General features: G+C 48.5%; 1 protein-coding gene across 6 annotated transcripts in view; it reads left to right on the top strand.

The window, feature by feature from the left end:
• The window catches only part of APBA1 (amyloid beta precursor protein binding family A member 1), a 194,090-nt gene that overhangs the window by 126,497 nt on the left and 39,610 nt on the right, over window positions 1-27,983 (top strand). For all 6 annotated transcript variants that reach the window (XR_004621776.1, XM_034647205.1, XM_011219096.3 and 3 more), the window contains exon 2: window positions 68-1,338. Coding sequence is in view for 5 of the 6 variants with exons in the window: in XM_034647205.1 (XP_034503096.1) it covers window positions 136-1,338 (1,203 nt within the window). In the remaining variant the exon portion in view is untranslated. The remainder of the gene's footprint in view (window positions 1-67; window positions 1,339-27,983) is intronic.

Raw genomic sequence — 27,983 nt, 5'->3', positions numbered from 1 at the left:
TCTGGGTGCTCAGCTCCAAGTACAGTCTGAAGCACGTTAACAGCCTCTCCCCTTCTTGTCTTCGCAGACGGGTGGAGCAAAATGAGAGCGCAGTGAGCCGGCCCACCCTCTCCCCCAGCCGGCCCGACGCCCACCATGAACCCCTTGGAGGGCTCCACGGAGGTGGAGGTGACCGACGAGGCGCCAGGCGGGGAGGTGAACGAGTCGGTGGAGGCTGACCTGGAGCACCCCGACGTGGAGGAGGAGCAGCCGCAGCCGCCGCAGCAGCCGCAGCGCTATGCCGGCCGCCCAGGGCGCGGGCGCGCCATCGAGGACCACCGCGTGCCGCCGGGGCAGCAGGAAGAGGAGGAGCGCGGGGAGTGCCTGGCGCGCTCGGCCAGCACGGAGAGCGGCTTCCACAACCACACGGACACGGCCGAGGGCGACGTAATAGCCGCGGCCCGCGACGGCTACAACGCGGAGCGTGCGCAGGACGCTGAGGACGAGAGCGCCTACGCTGTGCAGTACCGGCCCGAGGCGGAGGAGTACACGGAGCAGGCGGAGGCCGAGCACGCCGAAGCCACGCACCGCCGCGCGCTGCCCAACCACCTGCACTTCCACTCGCTGGAGCACGAGGAGGCGATGAACGCGGCCTACTCCGGCTACGTGTACACGCACCGGCTGTTCCACCGCGGCGAGGACGAGCCCTACGCCGAGCCCTACGCTGACTATGGGGGCCTCCAGGAGCACGTGTACGAGGAGATCGGGGACGCGCCCGAGCTGGAGGCGCGCGACGGGCTGCGGCTGTATGAGCAGGAGCGCGACGAGGCCGCGGCGTACCGCCAGGAGGCCCTGGGCGCACGGCTGCACCACTATGACGAGCGCTCGGACGGTGAGTCTGATAGCCCAGAGAAGGAGGCCGAGTTCGCGCCCTACCCGCGCATGGACAGCTATGAGCAGGAGGAGGACATCGACCAGATCGTGGCCGAGGTCAAGCAGAGCATGAGCTCGCAGAGCCTGGACAAGGAGACTGAGGACATGCCGGAGGCCGAGCAGGATCTGGAGCGCGCCCCCACCCCCAGCGGGGGCCGTCCCGACAGCCCCGGGCAGCAGGCGCCGGCTGGGCAGCAGCGGGCGGCGGGCACCCCAGGAGGCGACGCGGGGCAGCGGTACAGCAAGGAGAAAAGGGATGCCATCTCACTGGCCATCAAGGACATCAAAGAGGCCATCGAGGAGGTGAAAACCAGGACCATCCGTTCGCCTTACACCCCCGACGAGCCCAAAGAGCCCATCTGGGTCATGCGCCAGGACATTAGCCCCACCAGGGATTGTGACGACCAGAGGCCGGTGGATGGAGATGTAAGTATGCGCGAGTTCGGGTTCCAGCTCCACGCGTGGCCTTGCTTGTCCCGGGGAAATGACTTCACGAGATAAATGGTCTATGGGGACGCTAAAAACGTGTCCACCGCGAGCCTTGGAGACAACTTGGGCTTGCGAGCCCCTGAGTGAAACACGAGTGGGACGGAGTTCAGGTGTGGGGTGCATTTATCAGACCTTTAGAGGGATGGCTGTAAATCACTGGTTCTCAAACTGCTCCCGGAGCGGTTTCTCACTTAGAAGGTCTGGGGTGGGGCCTGAGAATTTGTAACTTTAATGTCAAAGAAAAACCAAGTCCGGATTAGGCAAGGAGGGACTTCATCGGCAAAGACTTTTTGCAAAGCGGAGAAAGGTACTCTTGGAACAGGGGATGGGGCCTATTGCAATAGGAGAAGCTCTGAGTGTAGGGTCTGCGAGGGTCTCTGGGGCCAGGCAAAAAGAGAGTCTCTTTTCTGGGGAGGAGTAAACAAGACTAGAAAGACGGAGGTGTGGGGAAGTGGGGTGAAAGCCTGGACTGAATGCCTTGCAGAAGAGCGTTATGTTTTAACCCGAGGCCAGCCTGTTCTCCAGAGGCCGGTTGAGAAGGGGATGTAGGCCGACTAAAAGTTCAAGGACCTGGAGGAAGGAGAAAAGTTTAGGCGAAGATTGGTTAGCAGACATTTTGTTCTGACTCATGGCAGTTCAGCTAATCATTGTCAGGAAAAGAAAGTGAATTTGTGAATTTGGAGGGCCTGTGTCTGGCCCTGTCATAGGTAAACAAGGGGACACCTGTGAGGCTTCCCTAAGTTATATGGGGAAGGGCTGGTCTTTGCCGGAAGCCATTTCCAGAGCACAAAAGGGTAGGGGGAGGTTTCCTTAAGCTTCTTAGTTTTCTGGAATCCCAGGGCTCAGGTGAAGTTCACTGTCGACTAACAGGTTCCCTGGTGGTGCTGCTTGCTGCTGGTTGCAGGATGGCAGTTCGGGAACCACTGCCTTAAAGTAGTCCCTTAATGGATCGGAGCCCCCATTGTGGCATCCTTGGAGGACATCAGGGAAATCTTCTGAGCTTTTTCCTGGCAGTGGTGCTGCCGTTTTTCGCCCACCCCGGGTCTCACTGTGGCTTTAGTAAGTCCTCAATTTTCACTTCCGGTGGACCCAGGGCACCCTTCTCCACAAAAGACCTGCTTGGGGTTTAAAGCTGCATTGTGCTTCCTTGGGAGGAGGTTCAGAAAGCTGTTGCTGCCTCCGCCAACATTTTATTTTCCATTTTTGGAATACCCAAAGAAATTTGGTAACATGACAAGCTTGGCTGTCATAGTCCATTAAAAGTGAATCAAGAAGACTAAGACTAACCTTTGCCCCCACTATCTGGAGCCCAAGATTCTCTTTCTGCTCTCTCACTTTTCCATTCTCTTGAATAATTAAGCACTTTCATTTAAAATGGGAGCTTGGACTGAAAGAAGGGTTAGGAGGTTCAGTCCGATTTCATTTAATGCTGCCTTGTGTAATTGCACCAGGTTATTTCTCAGTGTATGTTTTGGAGTGAGAAGCCATTATTAGAAGCTCTTTGTTCATCCTACTTATCCGTGAAGGGTGGACTGTGCAGGTCAGAGGTATCATTCACCTCCTCTTTAAGTAACAGTCAGCATTTGCCGGCTGCTAGTTTTTGTGTTTTTTTATATATGTTACTCACCATACAGTACATCATCAGTTTTTGATGTAGTGTTCCATGCTTCATCGTTTGCGTGTAACACCCAGCGCTCCATGCAATACGTGCCCTCCTTAATACCTGTCACCTGGCTAGCCCATCCCCTCATCCCCCTCCCCTCTAAAACCCTCAGTTTGTTTCCCAGAGTCCAGAGTCTCTCGTGGTTCATTTCCCCCTCTGTTTACCCCCCCTTCATTATTCCCTTCCTTCTCCTACCGATCTCCCTATTTGTTATGTTCCATAAATGAGTGAAACCATATGATAATTGACTTTCTCTGCTTGACTTATTTCACTTAGCATTATCCCTCCAGTTCCATCCATGTTGCTGCAAACGTTGGGTAATCATTCTTTCTGATGGCTGAGTAATAATCCATTGTATATATGGACCACATCTTCTTTATCCATTCGTCTCTTGAAGGGCATCTCGGCTCCTTCCACAGTTTAGCTATTATGGACAATGCTGCTATGAACATTGGGGTGCATATGGCCCTTCTCTTCACTATGTCTGAATCTTTAGGGTGAATACCCAGTAGTGCAATTGCTGGCTCATAGGATAGCTCAATTTTTAACTTTTTGAGGGACCTCCACACTGTTTTCCAAAGTGACTCTACCAACTTGCATTCCCACCAACAGCGTAAGAGAGTTCCCCTTTCTCCATCCTCTCCAACATTTATTTCCTGCCTTGTCGATTTTTGCCATTCTAACTGGCGTAAGGTGGTATCTCAATGTGGTTTTTTTTTAATCATCATAACATTTTATTTTCTTTCATGTTTCAGATATAACACATTAATATAAAAATGTTTTATATTTTTATTATATTCCATTATTATTTCATTTCCCAAATTGGAATTTGGGAAATGTTCATACATTAAGAGTCTCACACATGTGCACACAAACACAAGAACATGCAAATCTGGTAGAGATGTAAACATTGTCAAAGTCTTCTTAAAAAGTAGAAAGCATTTGGAAATCTACGTTTCTCATTTTATTAAAATTAACTGATATTCCTAAAGTCCAATGGACAGTGTTAAAGTAGCAGCAGAGACTTGTACGATTGAGATGGAACATTTTTTAAGGAATGCCTGGGTGACTCAGTCAGTTAACTGTCTGCCTTTGGCTTGGGTCATGATCCCAGGGTCCGGATTGAGCTCCATATCAGGCTCCCTGCTCAGTGGGGAGCCTGCTTCCCTCTCTGCCTGCCACTCCCCCTGCTTATGCTCTCTCTGACAAATAAATAAATAAAAACTTAAAAAATTTTTTTAAAGATTTGATTTAAGACAGGGNCTTCAGTTTGTTTCTCATAGTCCATAGTCTCTCATGTTTCATTCCCCCTTCTGATTACCCCCCTTTTCTTTATCCCTTTCTTCCCCTACCGATCATCCTAGTTCTTATGTTCCATAGATGAGAGAAATCATATGATAATTGTCTTTCTCTGCTTGACTTATTTCACTTAGCATTATCTCCTCCAGTGCCGTCCATGTTGCAGCAAATGTTGAGAATTCGTTCTTTCTGATAGCTGAGTAATATTCCATTGTATATATGGACCACAGCTTCTTAATCCAGTCATCTGTTGAAGGGCATCTCGGCTCCTTCCATGATTTGGCTATTGTGGACAATGCAGCTATGAACATTGGGGTGCATATGGCCCTTCTCTTTACTACGTCTGTATCTTTGGGGTAAACACCCAGTAGTGCGATGGCTGGGTCATAGGGTAGCTCAATTTTTAACTTCTTAAGGGACGTCCACACTGTTTTCCAGAGTGACTGTACCAACTTGCATTCCCACCAACAATGTAGAAGGGACCCCCTTTCTCNAGGGATCCCCTTTCTCCACATCCTCTCCAACAATTGTTGTTTCTTGCCTTGTCTATTTTTGCCATTCTAACTGGCGTAAGGTGGTATCTCAGTGTGGTTTTGATTTGAATTTCCCTGATGGCTAATGATGTTGAGCATTTTTTCATGTGTCTGTTAGCCATTTGTATGTCTTCATTGGAAAAGTGTCTGTTCATGACTTCTGCCCATTTTTTGATTGTTTCTCGTGTATTGAATTTGAGAAGTTCTTTATAGATCTTGAATACCAGTGTTTTATCTGTAGTGTCATTTACAAATATCTTCTCCCATTCCGTGGGTTGTTGACTGTTTTCCTTTGCTGTGCAGAAGCTTTTTATCTTGATGAAGTCCCAAAAGTTCATTAAATCGCAGGCTCCCTTACGGAGAGGTGGAAAACCAGTCAGGGAAGGATCTCCCTAACAAGAGGGCAGCATTGGGTCAGTTAGTTCAGCGACCCTCTGTGTCTCTCCTCTGTTGTCTGGGCTTCCCGTAGGAACAGGTACAGACAGGTGCACTCACGGGCAGACTTCTTCCTGACCTCCAGCTGCCTCCAGATTCCTCCTGGCGAGGAGGGAAATATTGCAGCACTCTGCACACGTAGTGGGAGTAGAGCAAGTTTTCAAAAGGAAGGCGCTAGCAAGAGGGCGGGTTCCACATCCTTTTAGAACCTTGGAAAGCCATCAGAGAAAAAGTTGCAGGAACATTAGGCCCAGATGGTTTCCTCCTTCAGTGTTCTTCCATGCACTAGCTCCTTGACGTAACCGACTCCGCCCCGTTGTCCCTGTAGCCTCACGATGAGCCCACAGCACAGCCGAGCTTAGGGCAGGCACTTGCTTTGATTCATTTGAACTCGGAGACCAACTTAAACCTCTTGCACTGTGTTTCACTCAAAAGGTAGAATTGTTGATAGGATATTGGATGATGCTTTAGAAAGCCATACTGGCAGAAATTCAGCTTGATGCTGAGAGATTGGTGAGTAGGGCTTACTAGGTTATGAAGAGTGAATACAAAGCAAAACCCCAAACCTGTGCTTTAAAATAATCCACCCGTCGTTTTGAAGCTGTTTGAATTTGCGAGTTGTATTTCATCTGTCCTGCCATGTTCATAGTAAAGACCTTCATTCCCTACATCTTTGATGGTATTATGAGGGAAAAATAGAAGTCTGTACATTCTGTTGATTTCCAGCTCAGCATCAAAAAATATTTACTTGAACGCTTTTTTGTGTGTATGCTGTTGTAGAAAATGAAAAAGCACTGCTAAAGTGTGGTCCAAGGTCTATCTGGAAGGTTCTTGTTAAAAATACAGATTACTGGGGCGCCTGGGTGGCACAGCGGTTAAGCGTCTGCCTTCGGCTCAGGGCGTGATCCCAGCGTTCTGGGATTGAGCCCCACATCAGGCTCTTCTGCTGTGAGTCTGCTTCTTCCTCTCCCACTCCCCCTGCCTGTGTTCCCTCTCTCCCTGGCTGTCTCTCTCTGTCGAATAAATAAATAAAATCTTTAAAAAAAAAAAAATACAGATTACTGCCTTTCCTTTCCAAATTAGAATACCTAAGGTGGGGCCCAGGGATCTGTTTTTGTCCTGTTTGCTTTGTTTTATTTCATTTTGTAAATTCTCCCTGTGATTCTAAAGCATATAAAAAATTAAGAACCACTGAATCACAGGGAAAAAAAATCTATCAGGGCAGTCTCCCCCTGTGTGATCTGTAGATTTGAGGCTTCACTACATCTTTTATTAGCACAGGTTCGTTTTTAGTAAAGGGGACTCTCTTTCCTTGGTCATGGTCAGCAGACCTAGAGAAGTGGCCTTGGGGTGTATTTTCAAACGGCATGATCAGGGAAACCTGGGTGGCTCAGTTGGTTAAGCATCCAACTCTTGATTTCAGCTCAGGTGCTGATCTCAGGGTCGAGATCTCAGGGTCGTGAGATCGAGCCCTGCATCAGGCTCCACACTCAGGGCAGAGTCTGCTTAAGATCCTCTCAGTCTGCTCCTCCTTGCCCCCTGCAAGCGCTCGCGCACTCTCTCTCACTCTAACTCACCCGCCCTCTCTCTCAAAAAACACCAAAACAACAAAAACCCAAATGGCATGATCAGAAGCTACACATGGAGGGGCGCCTGGGTGGCACAGCGATTAAGCGTCTGCCTTTGGCTCAGGGCGTGATCCCGGCGTTATGGGATCGAGCCCCACATCAGGCTCCTCTGCTATGAGCCTGCTTCTTCCTCTCCCACTCCCCCTGCTTGTGTTCCTCTCTCGCTGGCTGTCTCTATCTCTGTCAAATAAACAATAAATAAAATCTTAAAAAAAAAAAAAGCTACACATGGAAATAAAAAACACCTGCATTACCATTTGCCAGCGATAACTGCTGATTGCTAAATCTGCTTTTAATGCCCCTTTTCATTCCCTCAGAACGCCGGCGTTTTGCTCTTCCCTGGGAGCAAACTGGCGTTTGTTCCCAGGTGGACGTGAAGATAGCACTGCTCATTAGCCAGAGCTCAAGCAGACTCTGGAGGCTCAGCCCTGATGGAACATGATTGGGTTTTGAAAACTGTAACAACCTGTAAGCACTTTGCTTCTACTAAAGATTTCTCTCTTCCAAATATATTTGAAAACGACCTCCCAACCCCCTTCTGGAAAAATACCGTTAAGGAATGACTAGTTCTGAAAAGTTTCATAGCCTACCAGCCTCCGTTTAGGCCACAAAGCTCATTCTGAGTGGAGAGCAGGCATGGTGGCATCAGGGAGAGGTAGGAGCTGGCATACGGTGGGGGTTTTGGCTATTTTGAGCAGTGTGTTGTGCAGCTCGAAATGGTGTTAATCTCTGCTCTCTCTTAAAGCTACACTAAAATGACAATAAAATAATAAAAATGTGTAAAGCCCCAAGCCCTGAGAGACAGTGGGAGACTGTAGCCGAAGAGAACAACACAGTTTTGGAATACCAGCGTGGCGACTGGCTGCCGTAGACATGGGTGCTTCCCAGGATGTCCAGTTGTCCTTTTCCTTCGAGCATGGGGAGGACGGCACTGCCCTTCCCCAGCCCCTGGAAGCTAGGCATGGCCACTGAAATGGGAGCAATGATGTGTGATCCTGCTTCCGGGCAGGGGCAGCTCAGAGCAGGCTTCTCCCGCTGAAGCCTCGTGTTAAGATGGCGGGGTCACAAGATAGCAGAGCCTCTATGAGGACAGGTCCCACAGGACCATGATGAGCTGGGCTCCCTGACGACCCTGGGGACATGTAGTGTGAGAGAGGAATCCACTTCTGTTGTTTCCAGCCTCGGAGATCTGGAGTGCTTGTTACCACAGCCTGGCCTGATCAATTCTAAGAACACTGATGAGGTTTCTGTTTACTCTGCCCCGTGTCTGTGAGGAGGTGTGCTGTGGATCCCCAAGAAGGGCTCAGGAATTTGAGGCACCGTGTAGCAGGAGTCTGGCTACAAAAAAAAAAAAAAAAAAATTGTTTGAAAGTCTGTCAACAGAGACCTGGGATTCCTTCTCCAGCCCGGGCCCTGGGTTACTGCTCCCCGTCGGCCCCACAGATGGTGGAAGGTTGACTGTAAGGAAGGGGTGACTCAGAGAAACATTGGAACTGGGGACAAGAGCCACAGCTGAAAATGGGAATGAGGCACCTTATGGAACACAGGGCCTACTCAGCAGTGAGGCTCCGAGAATGTGTGGAATTCTTACCTGTCAGGATTGGAACCCACCCGCCCCCTAGCCCTTGTGGGAGGTTGGAAGATTCCTCTCTGAGGAAGCAGGCCCAAGAGCAGATACGTACAGACACTCATGTTTGGGGGGCTTCCAAACCCAACACCTGGCGCCCCACCTGATGACTCTGCAGGGAAGTTTACTACCTCTCATGAAGCTTCCAGTGGGCTTTTTGGGGACCCACTGTTAAATATGAGTGGACACCCAAGGATCACCAGACTTCTGAAGAACATCTATAACATGAAAGACAAAGACACAGAAAAGCAAGTGGGAAGAGGAACTTGAAGAAATAAAGGCAGTGCTCAGAGCAGGAGAAAACCGTAAAACACTTAGTATCCTCACAAAGAAGATAAGGGAGCCATCAAATTAGAGTAGGATGCCATCTTAAAAAAAAAAGAAAAAAGAAAAGAAACAAAACAAAATACCTCCCACCCCCAATTTTTAACTAGAAAATGTGACAGCACAAACTTAAAATTTTTTAAATCTTTCAGTAGGAAGGAAAAGAGGGAATCTATAATAAAGTAGAACAATGAAGGCAAAAGGATGAAAAGGAAGTAGGAACACAGATAAAATGGAGAAATTATGAAAGACTCTTTCCTAGAACCAAAAGACATGAGAATTACCTGGTGCAAAGATTCCCCTGGGTGCCTAGAACAATGAAGTGAAAAAAGGCCTGCAGAAATTTCAGAACAGACGGGAGGAAGAGAGGAGCCTGCAGGCCAAGAGGTAGAAATGGGTTACAGATGATTAGGAATCCCAGTGGTGTTGGTCTTCTCAAAAGCAACAGTGGAAACTGGGAGGTCTGCACCAGTCTGGTTTCCAGTTCAGTGTGAAGGTGGAATAAAGATATTTTCAGATACGCAGGGTCCCAGAAAACTTAACCTCCCATGCACCTGTTCTCAGGGGGCTACTAGAGGATTGCTCCCCCAAAATGGGAGCATAAATCGAGAAAGAAGATGAGAGCTCCGGGAAATGGGGGATCCCACACGGGAAGGAGACAGAGGGACTCCAAGGGCGGTGGGGAGGGAGATCCCAGGTGACAGCTGTGTGGAGAGAAGGCATCAGCCAGTCCAGCATGGAGCAGAGGCTGGAGGGCTTCCAGAAAGGTGGAAGTGAGAGATTTCCTCATATATTTGTACCAAGAGGAATCTTCGATTGTTTTAGCAGAGTTTGGCATAAATTATTGATCACTACACAGAAAACAAAGCAAATAGAAAAACAGTGCAGTTATTGGCCTCGCTAAAACAGTTGTTCCATAGGCAGAAAATGCAATCATATAATGCGTGTGTCTCAGCAGGGAAGAGTGTAGACAGTCTTCAGAATACAAACACTGAACACTGATTAACCAAAAAAATGTAATATTGGAAGGATAAAGGAAGGCATAGTGTAAAAGAGGTAAATCCAAGTCTTTCTTTAGAGTTTTAAAAATTTATTTAAGAAAGAAAGAGAGCTTGAAGGGGAGGGGCAGAGGGAGAGAGAATCTCAAGCAGACCCCTACTGAGCACGGAACCCCACATGGGGCTCAGTCTCACAACCGTGAGATCACAACCTGAGCTGAAACCGAGAGTTGGATACTTAACCAAGTGTACCACCCAGGCGCCCCTAAATCCTAGTCTTTTATAGACACCAAGAAATAATGGCTAAAATTGAAAAGCCAAGGTGAGGCAGTGTGAACACAGTTTGTGAATGTGGAAGTAAATACCAGAAGGAATGTGAAACACTTGGCAATGAGACCGTGGAGGGAAGAGGAGGAGAGAGACGGACTTCAATTTTTGCCAAAAGCTTGGCTTTTCAAACTATATTCATGTGTTTCTTTGCCGTAAATAAAAATGTGAAAGATTGGAGGGTGCCTGGGCAGCTCAGTCGGTGAAGCATCTGCCTTCGGCTCAGGTCATGATCCCAGAGTCCTGGGATCGGGTCCTGCATCCGGCTCCTTGCTTCTCCCTCTGCCTCTGCCTGCTGCTCCCCGCTGCTTGTGCCATCTTCTCTGATAAATACATAAATCTTTTTAAAAAATAACAATATAAAAGATTGGAATCACTCGGAGATCATTCACTCATTCTGAGTTTTCTTTAAAAAAGAGAGAGAAGCTAATACCTCTGCGTATTATGTGCACGATTTACAGAAAATGACTGTGTCGTATGGTAAGATACGTGTTGTAAGTTTTTCATTTTACCGCCGTGCTGTGCTTGTGCATGTATTAAGCATACACACTTCCGTTCGGCTTACGTCACACACAGAAGAGTAAAGAAGGGAAAAGTAGGTCAAGGCGGAGGCTGTACGACTTGAGGTTGAATAACCCTAATTGGTACATGGATTTGCACCTGGACAGTGAACAAACAACCTGAAGAGTTAGGGAGCTGTGGGCTTGACAATGGGCTTAGGGTCTGGAAAAAACCCCTGACCGTATGTGGGAAGGAGAGCAGCAGGAATTCTAACTCCCTCAGTGGGCAGGATGCTTGCTGCGGTCAAATGTGGATGGGCTGACTCCTCCTCGGGTTTGTATGCTTAGTGAGGTCAATGGGGGTTTTTTAAAGATTTTATTTGGGGTGCCTGGGTGGCTCAGTCGGTGAAGCGTCTGTCTTTGGCACAGGTTATGATGTCAGGGTCCTAGAATCGAGCCCCGCATTGGGCTCCCTGCTCAGTGGGGAGTCTGCTTCTCCCTCTCCCTCTGCTCCGCCCCCCCCCACCCCCAGCTAGGCTCTTTTTCTCTCAAATAACTAAAAAATCTTTTAAAAAATTTTTATTTATTTATTTGAGTGGGGGAGGGGCAGAAGGTGAGGGGGAGAGAGACACTTAACCGACTGAGCCACCAGTTGCCTCTAGATTAACAGTTTTTTTTTTTAATTTTTTTTTTTAAGTTTATTCGACAGAGATAGAGACAGCCAGTGAGAGAGGGAACACAGCAGGGGGAGTGGGAGAGGAAGAAGCAGGGTCACAGCAGACGAGCCTGATGTGGGGCTCGATCCCATAATGCCAGGATCACGCCCTGAGCCGAAGGCAGACGCTTAACCGCTGTGCCACCCAGGCGCCCCTAGATTAATAGTATTTACCTTAAAAATGAAATGTGTTCAAGATGCCTTCCTTTACCAGACTACGTTCCGTGGCCCATCCTGCAACATAGGATCAGCAAGGAGCAAATTGTCCTGTCCCTGCCGATGGGGAATAGGGCTCTAAGTACGAGTACTTAGTCGTCAGTAACAAAAAAGGGAGTCTTTTTCCATGAACGGTGAGGACCTGATCTGACTGGGGTAATTTGTTTGAAGGATGTAATGATCTTACTGTTATAACTTCTAATTGACCTTGAAATCCCTTTTGGAGAGGAAGTAATTCATTTCAATCATGAAAAAAAAAAGGGAGGTAATGTGTGTTTTCACGCTCTCCCCCTGGATTCGAAGTACTCTTTCTGATTATTTAACTCACCTTTGGAGTTGATCCAGGGAGGCCCTGTTGACAGGTCTGAGCAGGTGACCTGTCCTTGGACCACTGCTGTGCTGGAATCACCGAGGCAAACTTGCCTGATGACCTGCACAGCAGCAGGCAAAGCCTCCAGTTGGACCCTGTGCTCTGTGGATTGAAAGTAAGTGATGGGAAGATTGATTTTTTTTAACCCCCAGGCTCTAATCTTTTCTCTCCACCTGACCCCACTCCCAGGAGGACTCTTTCTCAACTTCTTAATGGATTGTCTCACTCGTCAGTGCGTATGTGAAGCTGTGCTGAGAAATAGGGAAACGTACCCGGGAAGGAAAAGAATGGCTTAGCCAGGGAGAAATTGGTTATCACTTTCCAGATAGGAACGCAGCGCATAGGGCCGCGGTTTGTGTGTCTGACATGATGCTTAATAAATTGGGGCTCAGGAAACTTCCCAGGAGTCCTTAGAAGAATTGTCTGCTCCCCCAACTGTGCACTCTCGGTATTTTCTGATAAGCAGGCTGGGGCTGTATAGGGGAGGACAGGAAAGTGCAGGGAGAGGAGCAAATATATCATAGATAATTGAATTCTGTTGTAACCCAATTAAACTCTGGGCCCATGTAGTCCTGGGGAATTATGAGATGTGATTTATCTATAGACGTGATCATCTTCGAAATGAGACCTACTCCCATTACAAGGGTAACAAGCTACATGTTCTTAATACAGAATGGAGTCTCTCAACCCACTTTCTTTGGAACGCAGTTTTCACCGGCCGTGTTCTTGAGAATAGCCTTCGAGAGGATGTGGGAGGACAGGCACTCAACTGCCTGCTGGGCGTGCCTAGTTGACGACTTGAGTTGATCTGTCCTTGCCAGGGGGACACCAAAAACCAAATAAGGCTGGTAACGGATTGAAGGAGATTCGGAGCTGGGCTGGACATTTGGGCCTCAGTTTCCCGGACAGAATAGGTGAATATATCTGGGTTATGTGACCCAGGAGCCTCAGCCTGCCAGTCATAGTCGTTGACAAATTTCACAGAGCTTTAGGGGACAAATCAGCCTGGACATCTGATTCCCTTTGTCACCCCCCAGGAAGTAATGTCGTAGTGTAAATGCCAGGCCTGACTAGACAGACCCCACTGGACTGAGACCAGATGGCTCCTTTGGCATGTAAGGATTCCCACCACCCCACCATCACCTGGGCTCACCTTACTCATTGGCCTTGCATTTACAAATTCCAGATCTACTTCTCTTTATCCAAACTTGGCCCCTGTGCCACTCACCTTACCACACAGGCTCTCGCTTCTGTCCAGATCACAGTCCTATTCAGGAGACCCAGGCCCCACTCTCTACACAGGTGATTCCCAAGCTTCTCGATGAGAGTCTCTGGAGGTTGGGTCTTGGCATCAGTATTTCTGAGGCCTGGTCAAAATTGGTAACCACCCACTCAAACTGTAGAGCACAGTTTAACACTTAATTCTTTACTGTCTTGTTCCCTCCTTGTCTTGCTGCATTAGCCTGTTGCCTCTCTCATTCACTGTCAACCTCCTGGAGACACCGTGTCATATCCTCTGGTATCAGAGCACATCACACACAGGACCCCCAGGAAGCGTTCATGTGCATAAATCTTTGCCCTGCAGTTGACCTGCTGCGGTTACCTTGAGCTGGTCATCTGCTTTCTTCCTCCTCAGCACAGTGAGTTAGATTTATTCCCCTGGAGTGACCACAGGAGAACATGGTTTCACAGACATGGAGTCCGCTACAACAATGCAAATTAAGAGTCACAAGTGTGGTACCTTCATTGCCTTTGTAGGTCAGAGCTCACGGGTTAACATTTAGGATTGACCGTCAGCAGACTGTGAGTTGGAGGGAGTTGGCTGTAGCACCCCTCCTTCACCTCCCCTGGGCTGGCCTTTCCCTTTGCTTTCCCGCAGCGCTCAGCCCTACGAGAGCCCTCGAAGCGCTGCCCACCCCCGTCCAGCATCCCCAGGACCCGAGGTCTCCACTCCCCGCCCACCACCCCCCCCCGCGGCAGCATGCCGTCCACCTTGTTTCCCAGGGCTGGCCGGACCACTGATTAATGATGATGGCAACATGCACCACCCCCTCCAGATAGTATCTGCCCTCTATTGGCGTCTCCATTCCAGAGACCGATCGGAGAAGGCATTTTGAGGCAGGAAGACATTTGAGCACTAACACTTCTTAGAAACCAGCCACTCTCTTGCCAAGAAGCAAATAAGGCCCAAATCCTGGGAAGTGAGGCCTCAATGTTAACACCTGCCCTGATCATGTGCACTTTTGTGCCCACTTTTTTTTTCTTTAATTTTGAGAAAGATGATGTAATGAGTGTGGAGAGGCCTCCTGGCTTCGCTTCCTCCCTGTCCTCTTTCCCTCTCCCCGCTGCCTTGAAATCAGCATCAGCCTTCATGGATTTTTTTTTTTTTTGACTGTTGCTAAGAAACTATTGACCAAGGTCAGGTGCACATGCTAATTCATTAAGACTTGTTAGCGGCATCTTATCCTGTTGACCTTGCTGTTGTATTGTCAAGCTAAACAAGGGCAAGCGAAAGAACTGGTCTGCTGCTGAAGGAGTCTGTGTTCGTGATGGATTCCTCGTAAGGCGTATTTTGAACTGAGAGGTTTCCTCCTGCCGACCCTCACCTCCTCGGAGCTCTGACCAGCCGTAGTTTTTCCAGGGTCTAGATAGCAAGGGATGGAGTTGAAACGGGATCTGAAGTCAGGTAGACAGACTAAGATGAATATACGTTCTGTGGGGGCCTGATTTCCCCCAAGCAGATCAGTCCCTGGCTGGAAGCAGTGTATGCTTAGCATGTGGGAGAGGGAGTGGTGATGGGGAGGGATGGGGGAACATTGTCCTGGAAGAGTTAGCTCTCTTCTGACCCCATTTGTGGCCTGGGAAGGATTAGACTCGAAACCTCCTTATCTCAGAGTGTTGTCCTGGCCTCCTGTGGGAGAGTGTTCTTCCCAGTGTTGGCTGTCAAAACCAGCTTTGTTCTTTAATAAGTTCAAGAAAAGGGGGCTGGCAGACTCTCCAGGTCCACATCCCGGAAACTTATCCAGAACTAGAACCTTAGAACAAAGAATCTGCTGTCAGGAGAGCAAAAATGGGCCCCAGCGTGTTTCCCCAAGCAGACGTCAGAGACCAAGAGGAAACTTTGCTCTCAGTGAGTGATGTCAGAGGAATAGACATGTTCCCATCCATCTGCCATGCAGAGTGCCATAAAAGGATTGGGTTGAGTTGTTACAGTTGTTCCCTTGCTAACAGTTTCAAGTTTAATTAAGCACCAGCTACATACAGGACATCGTCTGTGAATAAGAAATAGGTCCTGGCCGCAAAATTACACCATTCTTCATTTTGTTAGCGAACCAGAATGAGTGCGACTGCTGGCCCTGGTCACAAACCAAAAGTCTGACTTCTCGTCCCCTTGTTCCGTAAATATTTTCAAGTTCCTCCTACAAGTCAGGCACTGTACGAGACACCAGGGATGTAGCAGCAACTGAAATACGTGCTCTGCCTAAAATAGATACAGACCTGGCCCGTGCAGAGTGTATGACTGGACTCATACTCTGGACTCGTCCTTCGGAGAGCTCTCAACCAGGCCTCCACACCTCCTCCGCTCCTGAGGCTTTCCTCTGAAGGCCTACAGAGTGTCTTAGCTACCAAGTGCCGAATAACAAGTTGCCCCAAAGCAGCGGCATAGTGATTATCTCGCAACGTCTGTGGTCAGGACTCTGGTGTGGCTTAGCCGGGCCTCTGCTGTGATTTCTCTCAGACACCGCAGTCAAGTGTCAGTGGCCTTCAGTAACCTCCAGGCTCTGCTGGGGACAGACCTGTTCCCAAGGTCATTTGCTGGCTGGCAGGCTTCAGCTCCTCCAGGGCTGTGGGACTGAGGGCCCCAGTTCCCAGCTGACCGCTGGCCAGAGCTGTCTTGGTTCTCTGCCTCATGGGCTCTCTCCTACTTGGCAGCTTGCTTGATAAAGGAAACAAGATAAGAAGGCCACTGACCGCAAGGCGGATGTCGAAACCTTTCGTAACGCCGTCACTGAGGGACAGCCCATCACTTTTGCTGCATTTTACTGCTTAGGCTAAGTCACTAGTCCAGCATCCCTACCCAGGGAGGGGATTACACAAGGTCCGAACACCGGGCTCCCGGGTCTCTTGAGAAGTCTGCCTACACACTCTGTGTCTGTCATGTGCCAGCAAAGAGCTAGTGGGCTTCAAGCCTGAGGATGCAGCATCTGCTGGCGTGTCTGCCCCCAGCCGACCTTGTCAGCCATTCCTACCACCTCGGCCGTATCTGTTTTGTCGTCTGGCTGAGAACAGGCAGATCTCCCATGCCGAAGGGACCGACAGAGCATGAAGCCGAAGTGGTGTGAAGGGGCTTGGGTGTGCGGCCAGCACGCCGGCGAGGCCGGCAGCCATGTTGGAGGAAGCTGGGACTCAGGAAGGCCTGTGGAAAGGGGGCACAGGACGGATTGTCCTGAAGGAACAAGCATGCCCACATGGCTTCTTCACATGCAGAGGACTGTAACTTTATTCTCAAGGGTCTGCCAGGGTTAAAAGAATTTTCTATAAAGCCTCCTTCACAAGTCAGGGCAGAGCTTTCAACCGGGGTCCTGATGCTCCCACTGGACTTTGAGGTTGGGGGTGCACTGGGCCGTAGGGCACGTTGCCTTCCATCCCAGCAGCCTCATCTGGGCTCTGGATCCTTTCCAGTTGACCCAGAGTGTTGCATGGATTTATTATTTCTCTCTATGCCACGATGCAGAAAAGGCTGAGAGGCACAGAACCGAAAGGTCTCGTTGGGCTAAGAGACCATGCAGGAGAGAACAGCCCTTGAGGCTGGCTCTCATCCTGGCGCCCAGACTTCTTCCTCAGGTGTGGAGTGTGGATCAGATGCTTTAAGCGCCCATCTCAGCCCCCACCTTGCTCTGGGTGGTTTCCATCACAGGTGTCCTCCATTATTGATGAGGCATGGAGAAGGCAGTGGTGAATAATTAAGTAGGTCTCAGGTGCTGATTGAACACCGAAGGGAAGGAAAGAATTCTGAATTCTGTGTGCTAGGTGTAGACGCTTTCTGTAACTTTCCACAGGGCCTAGGGGATTTCTCTGTGGTTTATCTGATTCTAAGTCTCCTGTGTGATGGTGATTCTCTGGTTAATAACTGAACGTATTATAAGCTTTCCACAGCAGCAGGGAAGATTCTGATGGCTTCAGCCTCACCTCAGTGGTTCATGACTCCAAACCAAAGCCATATCTGAGAGTGATAGTGGGGAAAATGGCTTCGCCCATGAGTTGGGAGAGTCCGAAGGTAGGGAGTGTTCAATCTGGACTTGAGAATCAGCACCCAGAGATTTTCTGTCTTCTGAGTAGTTAATGGAAAGAAGAAAGTGAGAGCTGGCCAGTGCTGTAGATGAGGAAGGAATATCTCCTCCACCGCTCGCCATTTTGGAGGGGGCTTTCTTGAATGGGGACCCACAGCTACACGAAGGGCATGACACTGACCCGGATGATCGGAGGTGCAGTCCGACTGCCAGCCAGAGTGGGCAGAAACATGAGGACAGGCGAGAGGGAGAGAGGAGGATGCCTGCTTCCCACCCTGGCCTGCAGAGTTGTCCACAGCACAGGGGACTGTCAACTTAGCCTGGGTGCAGTTTTCAGCTGTGGAGTGTTCAGGTCCTCTGCTTGTCTTTTCTCCACCTTTTGACCCTCTCACAACTCACTAACTAAACAGGTGGACTCAGAGCGAGACCTGTCAGCGTGTGTGATAAAGGGTTTGGTGAGAAGGAAGGCTGAAGCCATCTCTTAGGCTGAGTCTCTTGGATGTTCTGTGCCTTTCGTCTTTCTTGCGCCCACGTCCTTCCCCATTGCTCTGGCTTGTTAAGAGGTAGGTTGGCACTGGGGGATCTGCCTGTGTCCTGTCTTCAGCCCTCAGAACCACGCCGCCCACCTGTTTCCAGGGGCTTCCTCCAGTGTGGTTCCACCTGCCTTTGTCTTGACCTTCCTCTACTCCGCTGAGGGCCAGTGGTTATGGTTCAACTCTTGAGCCCGATTTGGGATTACCTGTTGGTTTAGGTCAAACCATGGTGGCCCTGGGGACAGCTCTCTTTTTTTTGTTTGTTTGCATGGCTCGCCTGCCATATCCTCCTCACTCAGAGCACAGTGCAAGGATGTGGGAGGCACACAGCAAACCTAGAGGGGTGACGGTCCACTTCCCCAGAGGTACAGGCCCTGCATGGCCACCGTGTCCTCTAAACTCGCCAACATGGGCCCAGGTGCGTTCTGACGCAGGCTTGGAGACAGCCCCCTTTTCCCAGCCTCCACCCCTTCTTTGCACATGAGCTGGATGCTTTTTAACAGGTTCTATAAGCATAGCAGAGTTTAGAGTGTGTGAAAGTTTCTGGTTGCACCTCAGAATCGAGTTTATTTTCCCCAGAAATAGTAGGCGTCGCTGCCAGAAGGGGTAGGCTGGCCCCTTCTCACAAACATCAGGTGATGGGGCTCAACCAGTGACGCACGACTGCCGAGGCCCTTCAGGCACCAAGGGGTTAATGCGGATGCGTCGGACACCCGGGGAGGTGGTCCCATCTCCTGTTACAAGTTGCATTATTGACTGGGGCATCTAATACCACTGGAAACAATCCACCAACCGGGACCTGGGGTCAGGAGTTAGCCTCCGCTCACAAGTGAACACACCGGACCTGGCCCTGCTCCCCAAGTAGCACCTGGAAAGATGGAGAATTTCTGGATGTACCAATTCGAGTGTCACGAAGAAGAGGTAGGTGGCTCCTAGGGCTTCACAGTGACGTTTGCCTCTTTGTTCCCGGGTTTCCTCTCTTGGGGCCGGGAGACTGTAAATCCTCTGTGTGTCCCTCCATGCTGGGAGTGTGGGGGCAGAGCTGGAGAGACGAGGAGAGTGGGCATTACCCAGGATGGGAGGAAATGTAGTCGGGTTTGCTTGTTGCTTGGAAGTTTAAGATGACCTGTGGAGAGAGAAGCCCATCAGATCACGTAGAAGAATGCCAGCCTCTTCCCTTTCTTTCTCGATCAGCATCGTGTTGTAATTAATGAGTTACTGTGGGCACTGTAGCTTCCAGTTCTGTTCTCTCGTTGTGTCTTTTGCCTCCACGATGCTGATGACAGTGAGTGAGCTTGGTGCCTTGCACATTAGGAACGGCTTTGCTGGATGCGTCCAGGGCCTGGCACGTAGTCTGCATTCCATAAATGGCAGCTGGTATCGTTCTTAGTAGATAATGTGTCGTGACAGCAAGTGACGTGCTCTTCGCTGCATCCCTTAATGTAAACTAAAAGTGACTGTGGTTTTTCCTCTTGCAAAACTGAGGTCCGGAGGTCTGGGAGAGGCAAGGCAGGACCCCGATGGTGAAGGGAGACACAGGCTCCCGCATGTGTCCATCACATAGTGTCATGCATTTCAAACACATACAGTGAGGCCCTTTCAAAGGGTTACAGATAACCTATATTTCCAGGATCGGTTTCATTAGCTGTTGGGGGATTTCAGCTTACAATAGTGACTGGTTAGTGAGGCTAGTTAACTCGGCTTTTTTTTTTTTTTTTTTTTAGTGGTCTGAGATCGTGGCTTCAGAGGTTCAGGGCCCTTTTCACGGTAATAAAATGAATTATTTGTGGACAGTGAGAGCACCTCTGTTTGAGGAGACTGCTGCAGTGCGAGGCTCTCTGAGGTCCAAGGTGGCCCAGGTGTTCCCGTTATTGCAGCCATAACATGGGGACTCGGGGCTGGGAGCACCCCCATCCCCCGTGGGAAAACAGAGAGAAAATGGTTAGAATATTTTAACAGTTATCTCCAAATGTTCCGTTGGTATTAATTGAATCCATTATAAATGTGTATATAAAACACTTCATTAGGCCCAGGCTATTATCATTTTAATGACATAATTATGCCCCTACAATGCCTGGGCTGACTTTCCTACTCCGCCACATTAAGGAAACAGAAATGTGCATTGATGAAATAGTCTGAATGGAGAGTGAATACTTACGGATTTCTTAACCAGTTTCGATTTTCAAAAGCACAAACATATCTTGGAGCAAGAAAAACCTGATCATATATTTGTTCCTTTTTTATAACTCTAGCATGGAATAAGGTTAATTTAAGACGACTTAAATCAGTAAGGAAGACAATGTACGTTTTGCATAGTAAAAAAAGCTCTTCAGGGATTCTGGAACTAAAGAAGCCCCACACAGGTCCCCAAACAGAAGTTTAGGCACCATAGCCCTCTGCGAGAGGTAACTGCACCTTTGAAATTCCATACAGAACCAGAATGCTCAGTCTGGTAAGGAATTGAATGAGCAACTGCTTGACTACAGTCTGTATGAAACGCTACCTTTGAGAACACTCGTTGTCGCCGTGTCCACGTTACTGTCCTCATCACATGAGGAGGCATGATTTGCAAGTTATGCCTGACAAGGAAGGAGTCAGACCACGATCAAGAATCAGTGATCTGCACTTGGGTACCGATATCTGTGTGAGCACGTAAGGGCAATGCTACACGGGTTCAGAACTGACTCTGTCTATAAACGTATTTTGTGTTTCCTTTCTTTGCTGGTACAGAAGGACTGATGTCCATGCATCCTTCCGTATGCTCAACACATTTATTGAACTCCTGTTGTATATTTTATGGAGAACCTGTATTAAGCATTTGGAGAAGAAAAAGTTAATGAGTCACATATCATGCCTTCCTAGTGTTTATTAAAGTATTGTAGGGGCACCTGGGTGGTTCAGTCGGTTAAGCATCTGCCTTTGGCTCAGGTCATGATCCCAGGGTCCTAGGATTGAGCCCCACATCAGGCTCCCTGCTCAGCGGGGAGCCTACTTATCCTTCTGCTCCTCCCCCCACTCATGCTCTCTCCCTCTCTCTCAATGAATACATATAATCTTTAAAAAATTGTATTGTTAATTAAACTATCCTATAGTATTATATTGTAATAAAACCTAAGGGAGAAAGTGATGTACAGAAGAATGGCACCAATAAAACCCAAGCAGTTCTCCTAGGAGAGGGCTTCCGCTCACCCCAGAGAATAGGAAAGATTTCACAGAAGAAGTAACATTGGAAACGAGCCTTTGGAGACTCGTGGACATGTGTGCTTTAGACAAGAGCATGAACAAAGGCATTGCCCAAAAAACACTCAGACTCTATACGAGAAGCAGAAAACATAATTTTGGCTTGATGGTAGAGGAGAACAGGAAGGGGAAAATGGTAAAGAAATTAAGGCCAAACCTTGGAGTGCCTTAAATGCCAAGGTAAAGAGTCTAGGATTTTTTTTTCTTTCTTTTTTTTTTTTTAAGATTTTATTTGTTAATTTAGAGAGAGCATGCATGAGCAGGAAAGGGGCAGAGGGAGAGGAGAGAGAGAATCTCAAGCAGACTACAAGCTGGGCACAGAGCCTGATGTAGGGCTCAATCCCGTGACCCCGAGATCGTGCCCTGAACTGAAATCAAGAGTTGGGCACTTAACCCACTGAGCTACCCAGGCAACCTTAGGATTTATTCTAAACACAAGCAGGAACCACTAATGTTTTTGAATTGAGGAGTAACTTGCTCAAAGCTTGTTAAAATTGTATTTTAAAATGAGAGTCATTTCAGTACCAAAAAATAAAATAAAATACAATGACAGTCAATGTTTACTTAGTGAAAGGTGTCTGGTTATCTTAGTCAGCTTGGGCTGCTGCGTAAGAGAAGATACCATAGACTGGGCTGCTTACACAATAGAAATTTACTTCTCACAGTTCTGGAACTTGGGAAGTCTGAGAGCAGGGTGCTAACACCACCAGCTTCTGGTGTAGACCCCACCCTCCTTGGTTTGCAGATGGCGGTCGTCTTGCCGTGTTTTCACACGGTGGAGAGCAGAGAGAGGAAGCAGGCTCTCTTGTGTCTCTTCTCATAAGGTCACTAATCACATCATGAGAGCTCTACCCTCCTGACCTAATTACCTCCCAAAGGCTCTGTCTCCTCATACTATCCCCCTGGAGGCTAGGGTTCCGATGTATGAATTTGAGGGAGACATGGGTCATAGCACTGGTGAAGAAGGTCCACAAACACTCTGTACTTGGGTCTCACGTAGTATGTTGGCTGCCTGGTGACTTTTAAAGAAAGCCAACTTTATCCTCAGGTTCTGAGTTGTTCCACATAGATAAAATTTCCAAATAATCCAGTCCCAGATAGATGTGGTAAAACTGTGTCATTCTTGAAGGATTATTTTCTCCTACCCTTTATTGCGGTGAAACTTTTGTCCCTGAGTTTCCTTGGAGGAAAGGACCAGCGTGTGCTGGGACTTGTCAAGGTTGGCTAGGGCTGGCCGGAGTCTTTAACCAAGGTCCTCACAGTAGAGTATCTTGGTGTGTCGTGGTTGTACATAGGCTGTGTTGTAAATTCACACTTGCATATGCACCTGATTCTCTTTCGTAACCCCCTGAGCAGAATAGCATCCCTCTCAGCCCTCATACTGCAAAATGCTGTCTGGAATGGGAGACAGCGGGCGTGCCAGAAATTGTACATGGTCATTGTATATACCCCACAGCCTTAGCCAGGAATGAGCCACTCTCGCCAATATACCAGGAAGAGTCCTGGGGCTTATAAATTAATTTAGAGTCGTTGTAGTATGATTTTAGAGAGCCTTCTGTGTGCTTTTTAATTTTATCCCTGAGTAAAATTGTAATAAGGAAGGAAGCAAGAAGATGAGGAAAGCATCCCCATGAGTACGTGTCGTCCTTGTGAACACTCCCCCACGGGGTGAAATAATTGTTGGTGCTGTTGGAATCTTAAAAGACTCTCATCGAATGCTGGTGGAATGCTTCGTGCAGACACAGGCACTGAGCGGACACCCTGCATGCATTGTCACCGATTAATCCTCACGTCAACCCGGGGAGGTGGGTCGTAACTGTTGTTCTCAATTCTCAGGAGGATCAGAGAAGATGAGTAACTGCCCAGAGTCCAAGCCACGAGCGGGGTAGCAGAACTGAGACGCCCGTCTGCCAGATGCTGGGGCTGGAGCGCTCCAGCGTCTCACTGTCCTGAAACCTTTAGAGCTTTACTTGTTCGGCCACGTGCTAAAATTAGAACATCCCAGCCCTTTTCAAAGGAGCAATGGAACTTGTATTCCCTGAAATCACATTGCACTTTTAGAAATGGACCCTTGTATTGGAAAGCCAGATCACGCTGGATTTGAAGACCAGACCCTGTATCTTAGTAATGGACTGAGTTTTTATTTTCGCCAACCAACAGTCTTGGCTCCAGGGTCTCCCGAGTCCCCAGCACTGGGGTGGGAACGGCATCTGTGTTCGTTCCCCTGGAGGCCTCCCTGTCCAGCCTCCCTGACCAGCCTCTGCAGGTCACCTCTCCTCCCTGCTGTTCCTAGGCTCCCGCTCATGCCTGTTAGGGCAGCTGTCATGTCCCACTGTAATCATGCGGGCAGCGCTGTTCTAAGGAATCCTGCAGAAGTGTACCTTCTAAAATTAATCCACTTCAACGAGGATCAAAATTTCAAAGTATGGGGAGGAAGGAGGGAATTTGGTTAGAACCTTATCTTGAAAAACAGTATTAAAAATTATAAACATAAGCTTAGTAGTTATATCTATTGACTAATAACATGTAAGTTATAATTTCACCTACATGTGAATTCTGTTTTTTAAATATTTTATTTTTTTTACTTGAGAGAGACAGACCACAAGCAGGGGAGCAGCAGGGAGAGGGAGAAGCAGCCTCCCTGCTGAGCAGGGAGCTCCATGTGGGGCTCGATCCCAGGACCCCGGGATCATGACCAGAGCCACCCAGGTGCCCTAAATGTGAATTCTTTTAAAAGTGGAAAGAAGGGGGGCGCCTGGGTGGCGCAGCGGTTAAGCGTCTGCCTTCGGCTCAGGGCGTGATCCCGGCATTCTGGGTTCGAGCCCCACATCAGGCTCCTCTGCTATGAGCCTGCTTCTTCCTCTCCCACTCCCCCCTGCTTGTGTTCCCTCTCTCACTGGCTGTCTCTATCTCTGTCAAATAAATAAATAAAATCTTTTAAAAAAAAAAAAGAGGAAAGAAGTATTGATTTGAAGAGTTGTAACTTTTTTCAGAAAGTACCATCCAGTCATACACTAGAATAGCCTTCTTCTGTTCGCATTGTGACTTCGGCAGCATGACCAGAAGGGGTCCTTCCAACCAGAAAGAGGACAGTTAGAGCAAAAACATTTGAGGGCTGATGCAGTTTTCACAAGGGCCTCTCTTAATTGATTTGATACTCCAATCGCGCTCTTTCGAATCACCTCTCGGATCATCATTCTTTCTGCTTTATCATCTGCTTAATTGTGAACTGGCGTAACTCCCAACTCTTCAGTTACCCATGGCTGGTGTGAGCAGTCCTTCAACCGTGCCTACTAAAATCCTGCTTTCTCTTTATTTTTGCAATATTTGAGCATGTACTCTGCAATGCATTTGCAGGTTTCTGGTTTTCTGTTTTGTTTTGCTTTGGGCCTTGCAACACCGGAGGGTCCCAGCAGTCAGCAGAGCCCAGCTGACAGAGACGTGGGCTGGAAAGATGCTAGGGTTGGAGGTGGAGGACTGTTAAGGTGGACGCCAACATCGTGAGTGGCCAGCTCGGTAGTTACTGCTTTTGTGTCATTGTGACTTCTGTTTTCAAGGACTCTGTGGCCACCACTTTCAGAGGGCCCCTTGTGCGTGTTTGTACGTCTGTCTCCCCTGCTAAGCTGAGGGCTCCTTGGGCGCAGGAAGAGGTCTGGGCCTCCTCAGATGTTGTCAGAATTTCCCTGGGAAATAAGTGAGTGCACAGTCCTGGTGGAGCTCACGTTTTTGTGTCTTTTGACTTAAATTTCTCCAGACGTCCTTCAAGATCTCTGTATGTCTCTTCCGGTCACTGCTTTGCGCCCAGTCCTTAGGCCTTTCTGAAAAGAACACTGTCCATTTGGGATGAGCCAGCAGGACCTTTGCCCTTAGTTCTTCGGGGTGTTCTCGTTACCATCCCATCAACTTTTCCAGGATGTAATCTTCTCTTCATGCAGATGGCAGGGTGAAAGGATTAAGGGAAGAGCAGAAGGTGATAACTCATTCTCTCCATCCTTTCGATCTTTAGTTCAGCTGAGGAAATAGTCACTGAGTGCCCTGATTGAGTTTCTACACTGAGGACAACAGGCCAGTGACTCACCTGGAAAACCCCGCCCACTGGGCAGAGAGTAGATGCTGGCTGCTTGTCATCGAGTGGGTCTCCAATGATTTGTCCTTGCCCTTCAGCTCATCTCCTGCTTTCCTGCAGAGTTCTGCTGCTCCAGCTCCCTACCTTTGTTTCCAGAACCTTCTTCCCTCTCCCCAGCCCATCCTGTTCCATGAATACTGCAGTTTTCAGGATTCAGTGGAAGTATCACCTTCTCCATAAAGTGTTGCTGATACACCCCTCCCCTCCTGCCAAATTGCCCCATCCCAGCCCTGCATCCCACGTATGGGTGAATATCCCTGCTATCTGCCACAGCCCCGCGTCCACATGCCTGTCTCCTCCCATCACCTGGAAGGACATGTAGGACAGGACCACGTCTTTTTCCTCCTTGTTTCTTGGCCCAGCATTCAGATCAGAGGTAGGCACGGAAATGTCTGTTGAGGGAATACATGAATAATAATAATTTGCGCACTGCTTTTCTTCCCTGCAGGGATGGCCTGAAAGTTCCTTGAGCTGTTTGTGTCACCTCTACCACCCGCAGTACAGCGTTGGCCCCTAGGACAGGTTCGAGTGGAAATAAAATGAGTGATCGGCTTTCAGTCTGGATGCTTTCGCATCCTGAGGCCATCTCCAACCTAACAACGGAACTATCCGTCTCCTGTCCTGGCGTTAAAGAACCCAAGTCTTTTGGCTGAGAGCTCTGCTCAGTGGAGCCCCAGAGCTCTGGCAGTAAAATTTAGGCCGAGTTGTGGAGACTCTGCTAAAACACAGTCTACAGAGGACAAGCAGCTCAAGAAGACCTCCTGTAATTAACCAGGACAGGGAGTTACCGAGGTGTCTGTTTACATTATATATGCCTCCTACTAGATGCCATGTGTGGCACTTAGTGAATTTCCAAGCCCACATTTGCTTCCCATCCTTGGTCTCGTTGGTTTAAAATTGAATATCCAGCCAGTGATCCAGCAGGCATGAGACTTCAGCCAGAGAAATATATGATAATGACTTACTTTGTGTGTCATATTTTAGTGGTTAAACTTTGCCTCTAGTACATTCTTCGAAAGTAGGAAGCGTTCTCTGATTTCTGGTTGTCTTTCCACTTTTGAGAGTATGGCGACGTGGAAGCTGGAGAAGGGGGCAAACAGCTTTTAAAGCAGACATTGGAGATGCGTCAATACTAATGCCTTTGTTTCAGGGCCACAGGTGCAGTGTCTGCTCCAAAGGTGTTTGTCCACCTTGACTTTGTCAGCTGTGGTGTGGGGAGAGCTAGGCTTCCACAGGTGCGGTCCTCTGTCCTGTGGAGACAGCTTTCAGCCTCAGAAGAGCTTTGCTGGAGCTCAGGTCAGATCTACACAGGCAAAGACCCTTTTCTTCTAATTCAAAATGCAGATTTAACATTCCACACATAAGAGCATGAGAGTGCTATCAGAAAAGGGCTTACTGTTGACCACTAAACAATAATGAAAGAGATCTGTGGCTGATCTGCTCTCCGTAGGTTGGAAAACATGGTAAAGCTAGAAACGACCCTGAGATCGTTTATTCAGCAAAGGTTTCCTGAGCACCTGCTGTTTATGAGACCCACGGCCAGGCACTTGGGTTCCAAAATGATTAAGGCAAAATCCCTGCCCAAAAGTTCGAGCAGGAGGGGAGCACACACCTAAACCGATAATCACAAAACCTGACACAAGCCATCAGTGGAGAACAGTACCGTGAGCAGAGTCCAAGAAAGCTTCAGCCAGTGCATGCTTTCGAGTTCACACTGAAGGTGGGCAAGAATGCGGGAGAACTCTCTAGATGGAGGGCAGTAACAGCACATGCATGCAAGTGGAAGGAGAAGTGAATGAGCTCATTTGCATGCAGAAGGCTAGAGCAGGGAGCATTGCGGGGACGTGGTCCCTGATGGAGGGCACTGTGGGTCCCTCCTCTCCGGGGCTGCCTGGCAGGCACCTGGCACTGGTCACTCAGCCTCACTGTGGAGTCTGCCCTGCCTCTTCATCGTCACAGCCTGCTGTCTGGTAGCCTGCCTTCCCACATCGTCCCGAGAGGATCCGATGTTCGCAGCGTTGCAGAGAAGCAGTTTTTAGAATTTAGATTTGTGACAGAAAATGGTTAGATAAGGAAAAAGGAGCTGTTGGGCACTTTTGAGGGGTTTTTTTCTCTTCTTTTTTCTTCTTTTTTTTTTTTAATGAAGGTGTTACACAGCCCTCAAACCGAGCAATTAAAGAAAAACCAGCTGTCCTTGCTTCCCAGGGACCAGATCCTTAAAATCTTTGCAACAGAGACAATGACTTGGGAAAAAAATGGAGAGATGGAAATATCTAAGGAAGCTCTTGAAATTTGAAAAACGGGGAAAATTTAAAGGCACTAAAATCTCATGGGACTTCACTACATTAGTTTTGAATAGTCCAAACAGAGCTAACTCAGCCAGTACCCCTCAGCGCTCTTGGGTGCCAAGTGAAACATTCTGTGTGTGGTTTTGTTTTTTTTTTAAAGGAACACAGGGCTGTTCTTTTGCATCCAGGGGCTGTGGGGCTCGGGGGTCCCTTATGTCTGTTCTTACCCTGCACTCATCCTCTTGGCTTTATGGTAGAAGGGCCGATTTCTGCATGTGAATGATTAAGAGGCTCATTGGTCCTCACCTTCCTGCCCAGAATCAGATACAGAGGCTCACAGAAAACAAATCCAGGCCTGACAGGAATAGGTCAGGACCGTGCAGCATCTCAGTGTGAATAAAACTGTTCCTCCTCATCATCGTTCAGTTCATTTCCTGCCCCCTGTGCTTTCCTGTAATTCAGACTTTCT

The sequence above is a fragment of the Ailuropoda melanoleuca genome, chromosome 17 (genome assembly GCF_002007445.2).
Source record: "Ailuropoda melanoleuca isolate Jingjing chromosome 17, ASM200744v2, whole genome shotgun sequence".
Taxonomy (NCBI): Eukaryota; Metazoa; Chordata; class Mammalia; order Carnivora; family Ursidae; genus Ailuropoda; species Ailuropoda melanoleuca.
The sequence above is the reverse complement of the archived record's forward strand: the minus strand, read 5'-3'. Positions and strand labels throughout refer to the sequence as shown.